The sequence below is a fragment of the Pelecanus crispus genome, chromosome 2, assembly GCF_030463565.1.
Source record: "Pelecanus crispus isolate bPelCri1 chromosome 2, bPelCri1.pri, whole genome shotgun sequence".
In the NCBI taxonomy this organism is placed as follows: Eukaryota; Metazoa; Chordata; class Aves; order Pelecaniformes; family Pelecanidae; genus Pelecanus; species Pelecanus crispus.
This window is the reverse complement of record NC_134644.1, coordinates 91,209,535-91,227,579: the sequence shown is the minus strand read 5'-3', so window position 1 is coordinate 91,227,579 and position 18,045 is coordinate 91,209,535. Positions and strand designations below refer to the sequence as shown.

At 39.8% G+C, this 18,045-nt stretch overlaps 1 protein-coding gene across 1 annotated transcript in view; it reads right to left on the bottom strand.

The window, feature by feature from the left end:
* Window positions 1-6,660: 6,660 nt before the first annotated feature.
* The window catches only part of MYO10 (myosin X), a 134,703-nt gene continuing 123,318 nt past the window's right edge, over window positions 6,661-18,045 (bottom strand). Inside the window, exons 33-41 of the mRNA XM_075705032.1 lie at window positions 17,626-17,783; window positions 16,268-16,391; window positions 14,232-14,529; window positions 12,417-12,624; window positions 11,673-11,809; window positions 10,624-10,744; window positions 7,660-8,112; window positions 7,055-7,246; window positions 6,661-6,771 (exon numbers count right to left, since the gene is read on the bottom strand). Coding sequence (XP_075561147.1) covers window positions 6,661-6,771; window positions 7,055-7,246; window positions 7,660-8,112; window positions 10,624-10,744; window positions 11,673-11,809; window positions 12,417-12,624; window positions 14,232-14,529; window positions 16,268-16,391; window positions 17,626-17,783 — 1,802 coding nt within the window. The remainder of the gene's footprint in view (window positions 6,772-7,054; window positions 7,247-7,659; window positions 8,113-10,623; window positions 10,745-11,672; window positions 11,810-12,416; window positions 12,625-14,231; window positions 14,530-16,267; window positions 16,392-17,625; window positions 17,784-18,045) is intronic.

The window sequence follows — 18,045 nt, the reverse complement described above, 5'->3', positions numbered from 1 at the left end:
ATTGTAATCTCTTATATAGCATTATCTGTTTGAGTATTTGTGCTAGAGAGTCAATAATGACTTTATAGGTTTAGCTCCACTCTTTGGTCAACTCCGCCTGACAGCAGGCCAGCAACTTTCTTGATTCTAGCAATTGTTTAGAATTTACAAAACAGGTAAGCTCATATGGGAGTTGTCATTGGCAAGGAAGAATCAAAATCACTGGGAGTCAGGAAGCATGTACATTAGTCTTTTGGCTTTATTTTTAGGGAGAGTGACCTAAGCAGAACCCCTAGTATTGTGGTGAAACTATACAATGCCTTAAATATTGTGGAGAGGAAAGTAATTCGATGCATTTGATTATTACATTGACTTCTGTGTCTTTATGAACTGACTTTTTAGATGCAGGGCTATGTGGGTGATTATCAAGAGTTGAAGTCTGATGCTGTGCTTTGTTTTACAACTAGTTCAAGAGATTCTCAAAGTGGGAAGAAGCGTGGGACACAGAAAATTGGGAGCAATTGAGAATGGAGAGGAGAATATGTTTGCTGTGTAAGTAGCCAGAACTGCACCCCCAGCTGCTGCCAGGGAAAGCGCTACAAATTGTGGTCTGTATAGCTAAGGTTGCGTGAGGGCAGTGGGTGTATCGGTGTGCTCTGGCGAGGGATAGCAGCAAATGGGGAATTTCCCTTCAGGTTAAAAGGTAAGAAATTCCTAGTGGCAATCTGTGGAGAGGACAGTTGGGTGTAATGTTGGGTTTAGTAAACCCATAAGTTCCTAGTAAGGAGAAGGCTAGGGTAGTGCCTAGCTAGAGAAAGCTGGATTGTGGCACTGTACCTAGAAGACTGACTGTGGTAGCATGGGTAGGGAAATTTTCTCTCAGAAAGGGCATTTAAGAAAAAAATTAAGAAAAAATTTTGGAATGCGAAACCGATTCAGTCCCCTTTCTACTGAATTTCCCAAAATGCACACAAGATCCTTCCTTATAATTGAGAAAAGAGATCTTGAAGACAGGATTTTAAAATAAAATTACTTTTGGCATCTACCATTTTTCAGTTCTGACACAGTCAAATGTGAGGATGTTTGTGATCTTATTGTTGGCCAGTTGGTAAATATCAGGACTGTGATTAAGGTCTGCCAAGGAGATATATGTGTGTGTGTGACTGGCAGCAAAGGAAAAATAAAGTCTTATGGGACAAAAAGGAAGCGATCTAAAAATTTGAGAATTGCTGTTTTAAAATACAGAAGGTATGAATTCTTACAAAAATAAGATGGGTGGGAAGGTGGTAAAAGGGGGATTTTTTTTTTTTTTGAGGGACTTTGCTAATCTAAATCACTAAAGTTAATAACTATGTTCCAGGGATGGGTTGGAGATGCTCTTAAATGTTTTCATTAGTGGCATGATTGTCAGAACAGTGTTTTGATGTGGATGGAGCAAAACTAGGTAGGATAATCATAAAGGAAGGACTGGATGCTCTTATGGGTAGGAGTAGGAGAAATGAGATGTAACAACATAGAATGAAAAATCTCATACTTGGGAACTAATTTCAAAAATTAGTTGAAGTCTTCTTAGTTGATTAAATTTGGCCCTTTGTCCCCTCCTTTCATTTTTATCAGCCTAGAATTCCCATGCAGAATTAAAGGGATGTCACTATGGACAAGACTAGTGACATTGTCAGATACAGGTGAAGTACTCTAAGTAGATGAGAGTATCAGTATTGTTGTTATAAAGCAAGAGTCAGGTGCTTGGAACACTGTACCATTCCCATCTCCTTCGTTTTTAAAGAACTTAAACTGTAATGAATGCTGACAGATGCTATGAGGCTGATGAGGGAGAATGGAAAACTCGCTTTTGAGAAAAGTTTATTTTTAAAAAAAGTTTTAGCTTGAGTAGTCTTGCAAAATGAAGGCTAGAAGATGATGCAACTACTTATAGAATGTATCAGGAGGGAAGAGTGAGTAAAAATATATACATGAAGGAAAAATTACTAAAATCAAAAGATTGTGCTGGAACAGCAACAAATAATTTGGTCATGAATTGACTTTAGACAAGAAATTTTAGAAAAATGGAGAAGTTAAGGAACAGTGTTCTGAACAGTGGGCAAGTAAGCAGGATTAAACAAAGCAGCACCCGCACCCCACCGTATCAATAAAAAAGAGTAACTGTTCTGTTAGAAACTTGCAACCTTGGCCTTTGAAGTTTCAGTCTTTGCCTTGTTGGTGTCCCCTTTCTCCAGCCCCTCTGATGCTTAATGTATTTTTCACTTTATGATTGCCCAAAGCTAGAGATGGATGGGGGTGTTGGCATGTCTGAGAAGCAGCCCGAGTAGCTGTTGCTTGCCCTCATCACACATCTGGTGGACAGCGAGAATGACAAGAGGATTCCATCCGCCTTCTCCTACCCCAGCCCGTTGTCTTTTGCTAAAGACCAGGTAAAATCACACTACAGATAGAACTGCTCTCAGTATAGTTCACTTCTTTGGATTGCTGCTGCCCTCTTCTGCTTGCTTCTCAGTAGCATGTGTAGTTTTTGATGCGTTGTACCAAAGGCCTTGCATCTGTTGTGGTGTGTTGTGGGAGATGTTCTCAGTGGATTCCTTCAAGACTAAACATTATTAGAGATTTGCTTGTGATGCGAGTTTAACTTAACTCAGTAGTTCGAAAGAAATAGGGGTAGATGGAAAGTCCCGTGAACCAATTGCAAATGCCCATCCCCACAAGCTCACCCACCTTGCAGCCGTGTGTGTGAGAGAAAAATACAGTTGTGCTGCAGCACAGCTAGTAGCTGTATTGCTGTATCTGATGGAGTGCAATGCCGTGGGTTTCTAGGGCTGGCCATGATGCAGAATTAGTTATATTCCGGACGGTGCTGTCATATTTGGTTGGTACTCTTCTGTATTTACTTCAAAGAGCTGTAAATAATCTGGAGTGCACGTGCTATGAGAAACAGTCTGTCAGCATTGAAGAAGCTGCCATTGTTCTGCCCGAGTTGCTGTAGAATGGACTTAGGCCAGCAGGACTTGCAACGCTGTAGCACGTCTGTGTTAGGTCTTTGTACAGGTGCAAACCTGTGTGTACCTGTTACAGCCGTATGCCTCAGAAATGTGGGGCTTGAAACCTAGGTTTCTGATGCAACACTTTTCGGGTGAAGCAATTTCCTGTGTATAAAACTTGTGTAATTAAGTTTATTAAGAATTCTGGCACCCTGACAAATGGATATATGCATATTATAAGGCACAGGGAAAAGTGCTAGACTGAAGCCAGAGGATATAGGTGGAACTGAGGCACGGCCAGCTTTAAGGCGTGCTAAGAAGATAATACACAATTGCGTTTCCATTGTAGCTGCTACTCTATTTCTAGGCCAGGCTGCGTAGTTTCTGCCCAGCCTGCACTCTCGCAGCATGTCCGGCCGGTGGGGTCCCGGGGCCTTTCTTGCTGTGGCTGTATTCGACCAGGCGCAGTCAGAGGGTGCGGGAAGCCACTGTGCCCGCCCTGAGGGTTAGTGTAGCTGCCTGGGAGGAGTGGAGCGAGCAGCAGCACCACGGTGGGGGCTGGTGCCGAAGGCAGGGATGGGCAGCAGGAGCCAGGCGAGGGGGCAGGAGTGACTGCTTTTCATTTTCTCAGAAAATGTATGATCGTTTCAAGTCCTGAAGACTGCAACACATAAATTTCCCCTTCTCTCTAGAGGGACTGGACAAGGCATGGTGTTTCTCCTAGAACCCCTTAACTTCTAATACTCAGTTCTCTGTGATTTCTGATGCACTCAACCTACAGCATGTAGCAGCTGCAATACAATACAGATCTACTATTTCTTTTGTAAGTAGTGGTAAGCTTCTATGATGTTTGTTCTTTTGAGAACATAAACCTTTATTTCAAAACAAGAATAAAATAAAAATGTGTTCTGATTTGTGACAAAAGTTCCTCTCCTTTCTTCATATATGCTCAAATGCTACTCTAACAGAAGAGATCATAGGCAAGAGAGAATTCCTGGCTCTAGCAAGAAATTTCATGTATTCTTGGAATAAACTTTCACTGAAGCAAAATAATTTGCAAGAATAGATCATCTCCTTAGTCTAGTCTACCCTTGATTGGTTTAGTGTGGACTTAGTAGTGTAGGTTAATGGTTGGACTGGATGATCTTAAAGGGCTTTTCCAACCTAAACGATGCTATGATTCTATGATCCTCAATCAATTTTTAAGTATTTTATAACTAAAGAAACACTGTTCTCACTTCCAAACCCAGGTGTATGTTGTATATCTATTTATGCAGTATTTATGTTGATAAACTGCGCGTTCTTTCTTGTGAGTATCAACAGTTATGAAAGCTTTTATTTGCCTCAACAGTAACTGAAGTAAGATTTGCATGGCAGGTTGGTATAATTGGCATGAATGAAGAGAAGCTCTTAGATATAGTGACAGGCACTTCTGCGTATTGACTAAGAGCAAACATCCCTACTAATGGTTGATAGCATCCAGAAGTCAGGATGAATGAATTGGGACTGGAGAAATGGCGTCAGCTTCTCAAGACTGTGACCCTGAACAAGACCGTTGCCTTGTATATTCCTGGTTTTTTGACCAATTAATGATGATGATGTGGTAGGGACGTCTCTGAGCATGTTTACAAATAGCACCTAGATCTGAACCTTCTTGCTGCGCTGGCTGAAGTGTATAAATTGGGTCATTCCAAGGATGCTTTGCTAAGAGCAGCTAAGGTCTTTCTAAACAACTTGCACATGGAAAAAATCAGAAATGTTGCAGTCTCAGATACTCTGTGCATGTGTAGCTATACATACTGGAGTTATAGTTCTCATTTTTTTTCTTGTCTTCCTTAGATAAGTTCACCTCTACTGGGAGGGTGGAGACATGAAATTCGTAGTGTTATTTAGCAAGTTTTTAGGGGCTGAGGGGCAGTGTCACAGATGGAGTGACTAAAATTATCTGCCACTTGGAGGAAGGTGGAGGATTTCTCATAGCAGGCCTTGTAGTCTATAAAGGCTATATACATTTACGAGGGCAGCGCATGGCACACTACCATGCTGTGGCTGGCTAGTACTATCAGGGCTACACAAACAGCAAAAGCTTTACTTGCACATTCCTCATGGAGTGGCACTGCCTAGCAGTCCTTCCCCTCTGTCCTGATGGTGTAACTGACACACATCACACGATCAAGGAAGTAGCTGTGATCTCAGACGGAAACTTGCCCCCCTACAACACAAAGCAGGCGCACCCTTCCCAAGCAAAAGCATACATATAGCCTACGCTGTGCTCCTGGCTTGGCTCCTGAGAAGACAGACAAAATAAGGGCTTTGCTGCAAGTCCAACTCAGCATGAAGTGAAAACAGAGCACATCACGTATATTTTCTTTATTGCTGGCCTTTTTTTTTTTGTTTGGCTGGTTTTAGTAAGTAGGCATGATTCCTTAAAGGCTGAGGATTTTAATAACAGTAAGGTTTTTCAGGTTTCTTTTTTTTTTTTTTGCTGTGGACAAAAAGATACCTTTGATTGAAGTTTTGCCTTATATTACAGTATTTCTGTACAAAAATAAAAGTCCAAAATCAGCTTATTATTAGCTGATATTCCCCAATTTATTTACAGGGTACTGTCAAGAACCTTCATCAGGCAACCCGGCAAAATAGCGAACTCTATATAAAAGCAGTTGCATTGTATAACGTTGCGTTCTCTAGTCAACTCTGAAGGGCTCTGACCTTTGGCAGTCAGTCTGGGTTGGAGATAAAAGAGCGATGTCTTTAAAAGAAAAAATTAATATTAAAAACGTAAGCTGACATTATGGAGTATTAAACTGATAACTGTATTTCCATATTAGGGTAGTCTATAAATATTCTCAGCTACATCTCTCTTTATAATACAGCAGGTACAGAATGCAGACTTCTGCTACTTATATGGTAATACATATTTGCAATAGTAAAATCAATGTATGAAAATTTTGGAATTTACTTACTTGTTAATAAAACTGCTTATAAAGTAACCATACAATTGTAACAACTATAACTCTGAACTATTAAAATGTACAGAAAGACTGTTTACACCATTGCACATACTTATTCCCTTTGCTTCAAAAGACTTGTGAAATACAGAATAAAATTAGTCAAATTTTACTGACAGCTCAAATACGCATGCACAATGTGCACATCCATGGAAGCAAGGGGAAACAAAATGTCGGCGTCCATCAGGAAGGCTGCCAGCAGCTCTCCAAAAAAAATACACCTTGGTCTTCTTCCCTCCCCCTTCCCACATGTATACAGGCCAGTAGATTAGTGCAGAATTGATGAATATAACTTTGTTTTCAGTGTTCTGGAAGGACAAAAAAATCCTCTTGACTTTTATCAGCAATTTTAGGTCGATACAAATTGGGTTTAATATTGTAAGGCACTTATTACTGCTTGTATTGCAGTGGATCAAGTCTTAAGGCATTTGTTACATCAACTGAAGATAATAATGCTTTGGAAAGTTTTGAACGAGCCAGCAGTTCTAGTATGTGACTATTTCAGCTGATTTTCCCCTCCCCACCCTGTGGTCTTTCTAAAAGAATGCTTGAAGATATTTTCCGTGGAAACTCGGGTTCTTTGTAGCTTGTCAACAGATGGGATCGGTATCATCAGGTCATTTTGAGGCCAAGCAGCGATACGTTCTATTTAGAGCACAGTAGAACTGGTTTTGTTTTCACCTGGAGCTGCCCTGACTTCCATGACTACTCACTGATCGAGAGGTGCTGTAGCGTTTTTTCACAATCATACTGATGTAAGCTTTCATCAGCTTTGCAATGTCAACCACCTGCCAAAACAGTATAAAGAGCAAAGTTCTTAGTAAGGTAACAGCATGCGAATGAATTTCTTTAGATGCTAACAATATAAAGCTGTCAAGCTTTCAACAAATCCCTTTTGCAGTTAAACAAACAAAAACACTCAGCACTTCTACCCATCTCACTACGTCTTCCCTTCAGCTTTACAGGGAACGTGAATAAATCTGTAACATTTGCAGCAATTACTTAAATTACTAAGTAGCCTGGCTATCAGAACAGGAAGACCACAATAACAAAATTCCTTCTTGCTCTTACCTCACTAGTTTCAAAAAGCAGTTCTCTCTCATCCACCACAATCTTGTAGGTGTTGGCAAGCGGTGCACCAAATGACAAGATGTGTTCATACTGAAACACCTCCAGAGGCCTGCCTTCCCCACGCTTGTAGACAGAAACTGCATCAGCGCTGACTCCAAGCCACAACTCTTGTGGGAATCCCCCTTCTTTACACTAGAGGAAAAAATGCAGATTAACAGCAAAGGGAACAGTGGGAGCCACACAACACTTACTGTTGAGGTTCTTGTCTGTAACTGTTTTTTAAAAAGTGCATATTGCTTGTCCCTCTTTGAACGTAGCTTTTTACACCTCTCCTAAACTTGTTTAGGAGCAACCCATCAGGCTAGCATTCTGTCCCTCTGTATTTCATGGTTAACTAGTGGATTTAAATGGCTACAGTGCTTGCTAATGGGAGTATGCTTTTACTATCTAACACTTTACTACATCAGCTGTCTGAGCATTGTGATACTGTATTTATGGTTTCCCTGCTCTGTAATGAAACCATCATCTATAGATGTGGTTCCCTCGATACATCTATAGATAACAATATAAACTGTAGTTCCGAGTGTTCAGGAGGTTGTACTCACCTCTACATCAAATAGTGTTGAGCCATAGCCAGGCCATTCCTTAATCAAAGCCATATACTTGGCCATAGCCTGCTCCTGGTTCATCCTCTGGAGTTTTTTCCATTTGTCAATAATACTAGTCCTGGAAGCTGAGATTTCCTCTTTGACCCACATGTCTAACATCTGATCCTCCTCAACCTTCTGTTTGCTGACAGAGCCACTGCGAAAACTCCTCCGCAATGTTCCTTCAAGAAAGCTGGCTCGTTTCTTCTCAGCCTTCTCTGCTGCAGTAAATGTTTTGGTAGACTGTGTAATCCGAGACTTCAGCTTTTGCAAGGGATAGACTTCCTCCATTTCTGGTACGGTGGTATGCAGAGTGTAATCTCCCTGAAGGTACTGGAGACGCAAAGCTGCAAGGACCTGGAGGGTTTCTTCAGGAGCGGGATAATGTCCTCTAATCACAGCTTCATGAGCCTATCAAGGGGAAAAAGGTAGCTTTTTATGTACAAACCGGTCTTTGAAAGGACTCAGAGAGAAACGGGAAGTCAATTTACTGGCAGGCAAACCCAGGATCTGAAATAAATGATCCATTAAATAAATCAATTGTGGTCAATCTCTTGGCAAATCTGTTAAACTGGGTAAGACAGGGTTTACCAGAAGGACTGCAAGGCAACTGAGGAACTTGCTAAACGGGATTTACTGTTACTAGCACAGCTCTTAGTGAACTCACACATATAAGAACAACTGAATTACTGAAAAGGAAAATAAAATGTAAAATGGGAGGAAATCAGGATCTAAACACCTGATTGGGAGGAAGCCATCTATGTTCGAGGGCATTAGGAAGAAATGGCTATCTAGTTTTGCTTACTGCTACCAACAGCCTGGCTGTGAAAACTGACGTTTCCAGCCAAACAAGCAAAGCCCTAGGACAGCGTTGTAATAAACCTCACTGAGGGAAAACAGTAGGTCTTCAATGGATCCCAGATAAAGTTAGTAAAACGTTTATATGTTACAGTGGTCTGTAGCATCAGGGATGAGATTCTGAACCAAGACGACTCCTTCAAATCCTAGCTCTTTGCACACCCATTCAAACCTTTGGAAGTGTGCAGCAGCTAGGATTTTTTTTTTCATATGACACTAATACAGGAAACAAACATGCCTCATGTCTGGAGATGCAGGAATTTCAAGCAGTTTAGTAAACACACAGAGAGAATTCACATCTAAGAGCTAATTAATTTAGGTGTACACTTAGGATGGAGACAAAATGTGCTTTTAAACATGCAAGATGGTTTCCCTGAGATTGTACACATGCAGAAGAAAGAGCTGTCTTGTGGAAGGACAGTATTTTAATGAGAAAGAAGAACTACAAGATTTTCTTCAGCGCCTTATGAATTAAAGGATTCACACTTTAAAATAATGGAGATTACAGAACTAAAACTGATGACTAAAGGTAACTGCCTTAATTGGCTGAAAAAAGTCGATGACCGACATCAAAAGCAGACAATTAGGAAAAAAAGAACAGAACTGATGTTAGAATGTACTAAGTCACCTCTTTAAGGTATTGCTGTACTAGTCATTGTAGGGACTGAATGTGCCATGCTTTATAACTGAAATACTATTGGTCTTGGCCAGACCTACGATATTTGGCTAAACACCAGTCAGCACAGAATGCTGCATGAAAACAATCTGCTTCAGCGAATGTGCTTGTTTTAGTTGTTCATACGGAAAACTATCTAAATCTGCCTCTTAAACCTATAATGTAATGTAAAATATCTGATGCAGAGCTCTCACGGATTTTCTTCTTACTGTTTAAACTTCATCCCAAAGCAGAGGCATTAACTGGCTGACTCCTCTGTATGTAAAACCAGACAGACAGTCAGAATGGCAACGTCTCTAAGCCCAACCAAGGCAATCTATTGCCCAGGTCCTTCAGCCAGCAATAAGCAGTTCTGGATTGAGCTACAGTAGTAAGCTCTGGAAGAAGACTTTTGGTAGAGTCATGATGTAATATGGTGCCTTAAAACCTAAACTGTGAACAAGGAAGAAATACTCTATTACAGTGAAGATGTTTCTGATCCTGTGGGAGGAGAAAAAGCTTCATACATATGAAAATTGAAATATGTCAGTTCTTGATCACATCAGGCTTGCTTAACAACAGAACATCAGCATCTTGGCATTGCAAATAGCCTTACACAGAAGCCTTTATCCGTCTCTAGTGCCCACTTGAAAGAAGCTGTCCACTGGAAGAATTTTTAGCCATTTGCAATATAGTAGAAAAGGAGGAGGTCAATCAACAAAAATAAATGCCATCAGTGAGAGTTTCTGAGCAACTACAGGACTTCATATAATAGAAATCCAACTGCTGACGCATTTAATTTTCATTATAAATCCATTTCACTTATTTAATGTTTTGCAATATGGCCTCATTCTGAGCTCAGCACATTCATTAAGTGGATTTCTGCTCATCATAGCTGTGTTACGGTTACTGCTGAGACTGGACTGATTTTACTGTGGTGCCTATGAAACACCAATCAGTTTTTAAAAAGAGAAAAGGCTATTGTTCAATTAGTTCTGTACAGTTGCCAACATGGGTCTCTAATGCTTGTCAATTACACATTTTTCACTTGATTTCTTGCACTTCCTTAAGAAAATGGTTTCATAAGACCAAAATTAAAAGCAAGTATTACCCTTTTCTTTGTTATCCAGCTTAGACACAGTTATCCAGTTTTTTACCACTATACATAAAGCAATTCACAAGTAATGCAGAAGTAAGAAAAGTCATAACACAAGGTAAATCATATGTGCTTCACTTAACACCAGGATAAGCCTATTTTGACCACTGAATTACTTTCTTTGCACTGGATGCTTGAGTAGTAGTGCATTTAGTTAAACAGAAGCATAATCAAAACACTCTCTGTGCTGCCTAGATCTCTTGCTTTTTTCCTCCTCTTGAAAGTACCTCAAAATGGAACCCTTGTTCTTTACCTGCTCAAACATAAAGGCAAATTCCACACTATCTTTTGGGACGTTTTCTGTGTCCAAGAAGCAGTAGAGCTTGAAGTAGAACTTCCAGTGCATCTCTCCAGCTTCAGCAGTGGCAGCAAGCCTGCACGGGTATGTGAAGAGGGAGAAAGAGATCAGATCTGTGAAATCAAACTCCTTTCTAAATTGACACCTGAAGAATCTAAGCAAGGCATCAGCTGACTTGTACTTTGTTACACTTGCTGTCGATCTGGTATTGTTGACAGGAGCTAATTGTTTTCAGCAGTAGACCTGACTGATGTCATTTGGGGTGCACGGCAGGAAGAGGTGTGTGTATTTAGAGCCTAGAGCAAAATCAAGGACTTAAAAATGTCGACTCAGTTCTCAGTCAACTGTTTCTAAGCCAAATTCTCTTAATAAACTTATATTTGTGGCTCAGTCAGGTGTTGATAAAAGCAACATTATTAAGTCCTGTTATAAAATGTAATTGCACAACACTTTAGACATTCCTTTTTTTGCCCCGTTATTGTGTGGATAAAGGAGGCTGATTGCCATGTATATAACATAAGGATGACAAATGGGTATTTAGGCTTGTATTACATTTTATTCCTGTGGTGCTATGGGTGGTTTCAATCTTACTGGTAAGAAAATGTTGTGGCTGCACTGTGGTGACTTCCACATGAAGCTAGGCAATGGGTAGTCAGAATGGCAATGACTGCCTGGAGTTCAGTTCTCCCAGTACTGGGGCAGCCACAATGCTGGTAATGGTGGAAAAATTTGTAGTAGTGGAAAAGAAAATGTGGAAATAGTGATGAGAAATATTACTCTACTGGTGTTGAGACAGAGGAAAACCAAACACAAGTGAATAGGTGGCTCATTAATTCCTTTAAGAAAAAAAAAGAGTGAAGATGCTTTTGTTCCAGAACTGGCCATGTGTGTAAGTCAGCTGCATCCTCACAAACAAGCAAGAGAAAGTTCAGCATTATTGACATTGGAAATTTATTTAATTGCTACTTATTAGAGTGGTGAGAGAGAAGGAGAAGTGCACTCACTTTTCAAACTTTGCCAAGACATCAGCCACAATGGTTCTGCTTTCAATTGCTTTATCAGTAGTTCCATTGTATTCAAACAAAGCAAACATATTTCTGCTATCCTCCATGGCCAAGCCACGAATTAACTTTTCCACCACCTAATGAAAAACAGCACATGAAAAAAACATAGCATGGAAAAGCAGCACCACAGACTAAGACAAATAATTAGAAGAAAATTCAGAGCTAATTCAGTCTAACATTAGACTAAAAATGTTGCTAACATGTCATCATCAGCAGTATTAATTGTTGTCAAATCCCACTTTAATTTTTATACTAAATAATGCTGATTCTTTTAGAATATGTGTGTGCTGTCACCTGGGCAGATATAACCCCTGTATTCTACCAACTCAGCAAGAGTCTTCCAGCTTTAGGAAGCAACTTGGTTCTCAAAAACACACGTATCTACTGAAGTCATTCCTATAATGCCTCTACAGAATTGGTTAGTCTTTCCTGTAATTTTTCCTGTAAGAGGGAACTATAGTTGGGTAATCCTCTGAAGAATAAAGACAGTTTCTATAGCAGGGATTTCTTCAGAACACGCTGAGGGGTTGGAGGGAGAGCTCTGTAAGCTTTCCCGCCCCTGAAAGGAGAGACCAGTGGAGAAAACCCCCGTGCTTCCGAAGTTTAACACTGCTACTGGCTGGAACTGGCACGTAAAGGGACACACTGATTTTGTGCCAAAGCCATTCTGTCACCACTGCTCACCTCTCCAGCTGTAGTGTGCGAGTTGATTGTAATCTTACAGGAGCCCCCACCATGGCAATAAACCGTGGATGTCATTTCCTGCCTGCTGATCAGAGCTTCTATTTCATCCCGCGATGGCACAAACTCTCTGCATTTGGTTTTCTTCAGGGATTCATAAGTAAAAAGTGCATATTTCTCCATTTCAGTTCCTGGGAACTGGTCACGAATCCTGTGAGATAAATATTATTACTTTAAGCTGCCAGTCTGTGAAACAGAAAGTTTACTTATTTGAGAATGGATTTTTTTCCTGAGTACTTATGTATCCAGTAAGCTATTTCATTGACATGCTCAAAGGTTTATCTTCACTGTCAAGGAAAGTGTACTAACTTGTGAGTTACTGTGGGACAACTTACATGTGTTCATCATTTTATTCTACAAACCTAATGGAAAGCAAAAACTGAACTACCATTATAACATTAACTACCTTGTAATGACTCAGATTTGACAGGAAGTAACTGTAAAAATGTTCTTGTAATCAACGCCCCTTTTTGTCAATAACTGTTGTTGAATGAATACAAAACTGCACTAAGGTACTTCAGAAAAAAGCAATAAAATGAATTTTTGACTGCCCAGTTTTGTGGTAGTGTCAGTTGGGATACTTGATTTCTATTCCTGATTTTCTTAAAGATTCTCTCCAGACCTTACTGCTCAGCAGTTAGTATTATGAGTATTCACTAACAACTTTAATGAACTCAACTCTTAATTACTGAAAACTCTTGAATTCAGGTAGCTTTCAGCACGGAGTGTTTCTGTAGTATTTCCAGTGATAAAATACCAGCTGCTTAGAGCTACTACAGTTTAATTTATGTGAAGAAGTACAGTGATGTGTGATCTGCAAGGCATAAAAAGATTACTGCAGGATTACAGCAATGCTTTAAGATGACTATGCATCTGTAATACTGAAACCAACCTACAAATGTTCTATCAGCTGCAATTTTTTTAACTGGGAGACCAGTTTATGAACTGAGTTAAACTGAGAAAGTGAATCACTGTTGGATTTTTTCATTTTAACAATTATATAAAGTGGTTGATGTATTTCACTAATCTTACTTTGGCTGAAAGGTGTATCTTCAATAGAAGCATTTTACAAATATTTATAAAATAATTACATTTAGGAAAGTGATTTACAAAGTCCACGCTCCAGGACAAACACAGACATGATTTCTAAATTACTGAGAACAGTTTGTTGTTAGTGGACTAACTTTCCTAATGATTTTGGATTCTTCTGCTGCATGATAACAGCAAGAGGAACTCTACATTCTGGTTAGCACTGAACCGTCAAAAAGGTTCAAAAATTTTTTTAATGGTCACTAATGTCTTAAAATTAGATTTTGCAAACAGACATTTGACATCAAATACATCTTTAAAATTCTAATGTTCTTTTATGTGCACAATGCATACTTCACAAAACTAAGGTAAGCAGGATGAAGAATTTTTAACAGGTTGGACAGTTGAGAATGGGACCTGGGGGTACCGGCTGCAAGTCATTTAAGCAGCTTTACACAATCACAGAAAGCCCCCACACTGGTCAATGTTAACAAATTATGCATTCAGTTTAGTGGGGTTTTGCTTGATTCTTCAAATGAGAATAAACCCATACACGCTTTACTTACAACATTTTTTTTTTTAGATTCATTGTTTCGCATGACCAGTTCACTAAGTGAATGCATCTTCACGTCTCATTTCAGGATGTTTAAACACTGTTACAAGTTGTGGGGGAGAAAACAGTGAGTTAAGAAACTTCTTTTCTTGTTCTACTAGTTCAAAGCTTCTTACCTTTTCAGATGGAACTTAAGATATTTGAGGATGCTGCGACTTGGCAGAAATGTGCAACTCATGCAGGTGAGTATTTGCCAACTGTACAGGTTCCCCACGCTCCCAGGGTTAGGCACTTTATTGGTCTGCTTGATGAGCTGACAGTAGAGCTCATCTCGAAGAGGTCGTAAATCGTGTCCTGTTTGGAGGATACCTTGGATTATAGGGATGGGATCAGACATAGACTCCAGCTGCTGTAAAGAGTTAAATATCTTGATGGCTTCATCCTGCAGAGTTGTGTAGCCTTTGTCTTGCAGCACTACAAAAGAAAAACAGGGAGAAAGGTGCTTAGATGGAGATATGAAAGAGAAAGTACTCAGGGTTAACATAGGAATTGCTTAATGCTATTCTGTGACCCTTATTATGCAGGATATTAGAATGGATTTTTTCCCTTTCAAATGTATGATGCAAACTCATTTTATGAGCTATGTTGCTATTGAGATTTGATAAGAATTTAATGAAATCCCATTTTGACATTCTCTGACAACATAACTTAAAATGTGTATCGTGCTTCATCAGAGGTTTTTTGATGGAGAATCTTCCTTCCAGAGCAATCCACACTGCTGAAGTGTCTATCACTTTTCGCTGTCACAAGAACAAGAAAATCTAATCAGAGCATATGTGAGGTAAAGCACAACTGCATTATGGAAAGTGACAAAGATACATGGCATCACTTTTGTCTACAGCAGTAGTATTTCAATTAAACCCAAACAATACTACTAAACTAAATCATTGCTATGAAACTGCAACTTGCTTTTTGAGTGCTGGAAAAGGTGGCGATTGTTTTTGTACTACAGGTTATTCAGCGTGGGCTAACAACTTTCACAATCTTCTTAAAAGCACCATGCAGTTCTTGGGTTCAAGAGATGGAAGAGATTGCTCTGATGTCTGAATCAGTTTGGCCTACTAACCATCAAAGCCCAACACAGTACAGACATATGTTATGAATATGAAATTTCTAACCTGACATTATACTATTACAGAAAATAACTAAACTCAACTGCAAGTCAAGGCAATAACTGAGCATCAGTCCATCTGTGGAGCTACATTTAGTACGGGAAGACTTTGGCAAGACTTCTGCCTCAGAGGGAGCTAGCCATTCCTGTCCATGGGGAATAGAGAGCAACCATGCTGCACTCCTGCATGGGACAACCAGCTCAAGAGGAGGAGGGGGAAGAGAAGGGAAAGGTTTCTCCTAGGATCCTCCTTTTCCTTGTCATTTGGGCAGAAGGATGTAACTTGAGTTATCAGGAAGTCTTACCTGAAATACCTTAGCTCTTAATCACCTGTGACCTCCCACCCTCCTCCCAAGGATGAAACTTCTGGTCAGAGTCATATCTTGTTTAATGCACAGTTGCAAAATAGGATAAGCAAATCCATTTAAATTCTCAATCATCAACAGCTCTGAACCATTCATTCAAAACAGACTGCTAAGTTAGTGATTGAGCCAAGGGTATTAAAAGACATGATTACACCTGTTTCGGGAGTAAATGACCCATTACTTTTTATAATAATGTCCACTCAAATCTTGTTTCACATAAATAATGCTTCCCATCACAACTGATGAAACTTACACTTATTAATTGGAAGTTGTGGCTGCTGCAGCTCCCCTCATGAGGTAGGAAGCAACAGTAATTTAAGAAGGAGAATAGGATTGAAGCAGACTAAATGAATAGGGTTTAGCTGCTTATTTCAGTGCAAGGTTTTTCAAACTCGGTGGTCTTAACTGCATCGGTGAGGGCAACGAACTTGTATAACAGCAGCAATAGCAACCTTCCCTTCCCTAACATCCGTGCAGGAGCACCACAAGCCCATGGCTCTATGCTAGACAAACTGCTGTGCTCCACCTCCCAAAAGAGAACAGGGAAATGTGTCTATTTGTATTATAAAAATATATTTTGCCTACCATTACTTCACTATAGCCCACTGACTAAAAAATCCCATCCTCTGGTTTAGCCTTTCATAAAGAAAAGTGTTTCTATGACTGAAAAACTTACAGTTTAGATTGATGTCCCCATACGGCAGTGGCAGTAATGGCGAGTGCAACGGATGATGAGTGTAACGGAGAATGGGGTTTCTCTTATAAATCTGTTCAACCACATCAGCATTCAGGCAGTTTTCCTATTGGGGGAAGAAAAAAGGCAGGATTTAGATTCCAGCATTAAAAATAATGCAATGCTTTGTGCCTTTAGGTTGGCTGTGACAATATTAGTCATCAGCGTCACCAACACTATTTGGTGCTAAATCAGTTGTGGGTACTGTGGCTCCCATAGCACTCTGTGGGCTACGAATGCTCAGTATCTGCTAACCTCAGAGCTTGCATAAGCTTACTTTATCTGTGCAGTGAAAAACAAACCACAGCAGAGATGCAGGAGACAAAAATGAAGTTTCATGAAATCTTTTGAAGCGTGTTTTCATTTTACAATCGTTTTTACTCCAGTATTTCATAACTGGAATTAAGACATCTGTATTCAAGTTTTATTTAAAAATGTTTCTTCAGCATAACTAATTGACCTTTTCAGTTAGAATCTAAGGGAGCTACCACAACAAAACAGTCCAGAAAAACTGCTGCTGTAAAGCTGATGCACCTACTCTGACACGTAAACACTGTTCTTTCTTAGGCCAAGTTTGACAGATGCGTGACCACTGTCTTCTATCAATCCTGAACTTCCACATATTTCTACTGCCCTGAAGAACAGCCTTCATGGTCTTGGAATTTAGGACCTTTCTTTTTTTTTTTGTGTCTCTTCTGAGAATCATTGTCCTCTCTCCTGAAAGCAGATTAGCAAAATCTCCAGAAATACATTGTCTGGCTATGCATGCAATGTCTCTAACAGGACCACATAAAGCCGTAAGCATTAATTGAATATGTTTCTTGCCATGCAGAAACATGAAATGTTTAGCCTGTACTATCACAGAACAAGAAATGATACATAATGAAAAAAAATTGCAGGAGCTGGCTAGTACACATCCTGGTGTGCTGCTCACTGTGGACACAGCCAAACAGGTCTGCTAACTCGTGAACCTGCACACTGCGCTCTACTGCCTGGTATAGCAACATCTGTTAAGTTACACAAACCAGTAAAACTTGTTACTGTTTTCCTGGAAAAAGTTATCCCTCTTGCCCTCCAAGCTGCACTTCATACTCTGCTCTTTTACTGTTTAGACAGAAATTCCTTTATCAGGTCAGTGAATACATTCAGGTTCCACGATTTCAGTCCATGTCACTGTGTGATTAAAACTCACATTCTCTGCTGTATTACCCCATATGGCAAAGCCAACATAAAAAAGAGACTGATTTCAAATATTTAAGCAGCCATTCTTTCCCACCCCACGCCCTCCTGTTTGAGCCTACCTTAATATCCTGAATAAGTTGCTGAGTTGGAGTATCAATTGGTGCTTTTGTGTCAATCACATTCTGGATGGCACTTGACCAGCGGGTCGCCTCATTAAGCAATTTTGTATAGAGACGGTAACAATGTTTGCGTCCATATACAGTTACATTCCAATAACCTAGCACAACAGTAAAAATTATTAATCATAGAAGCTGTATCTATAAAAATACCTCAACATCTATCTGAAAACAGCTGCAGTCCCATCAGACCCCGAGTGCTGCCTTCTGGATCATGCTGGCAGTTTTGCAGGAACTAAGAAGTTGTACGAGTAATTAAGTACCATAATACAGATACTATGGTATTAAAAGTGATTCTCTCATTTAAAAAAGCCTAGGAGTAATCTCAGGGTACAACTACCATCACGCAGCCTTGCATTTTAT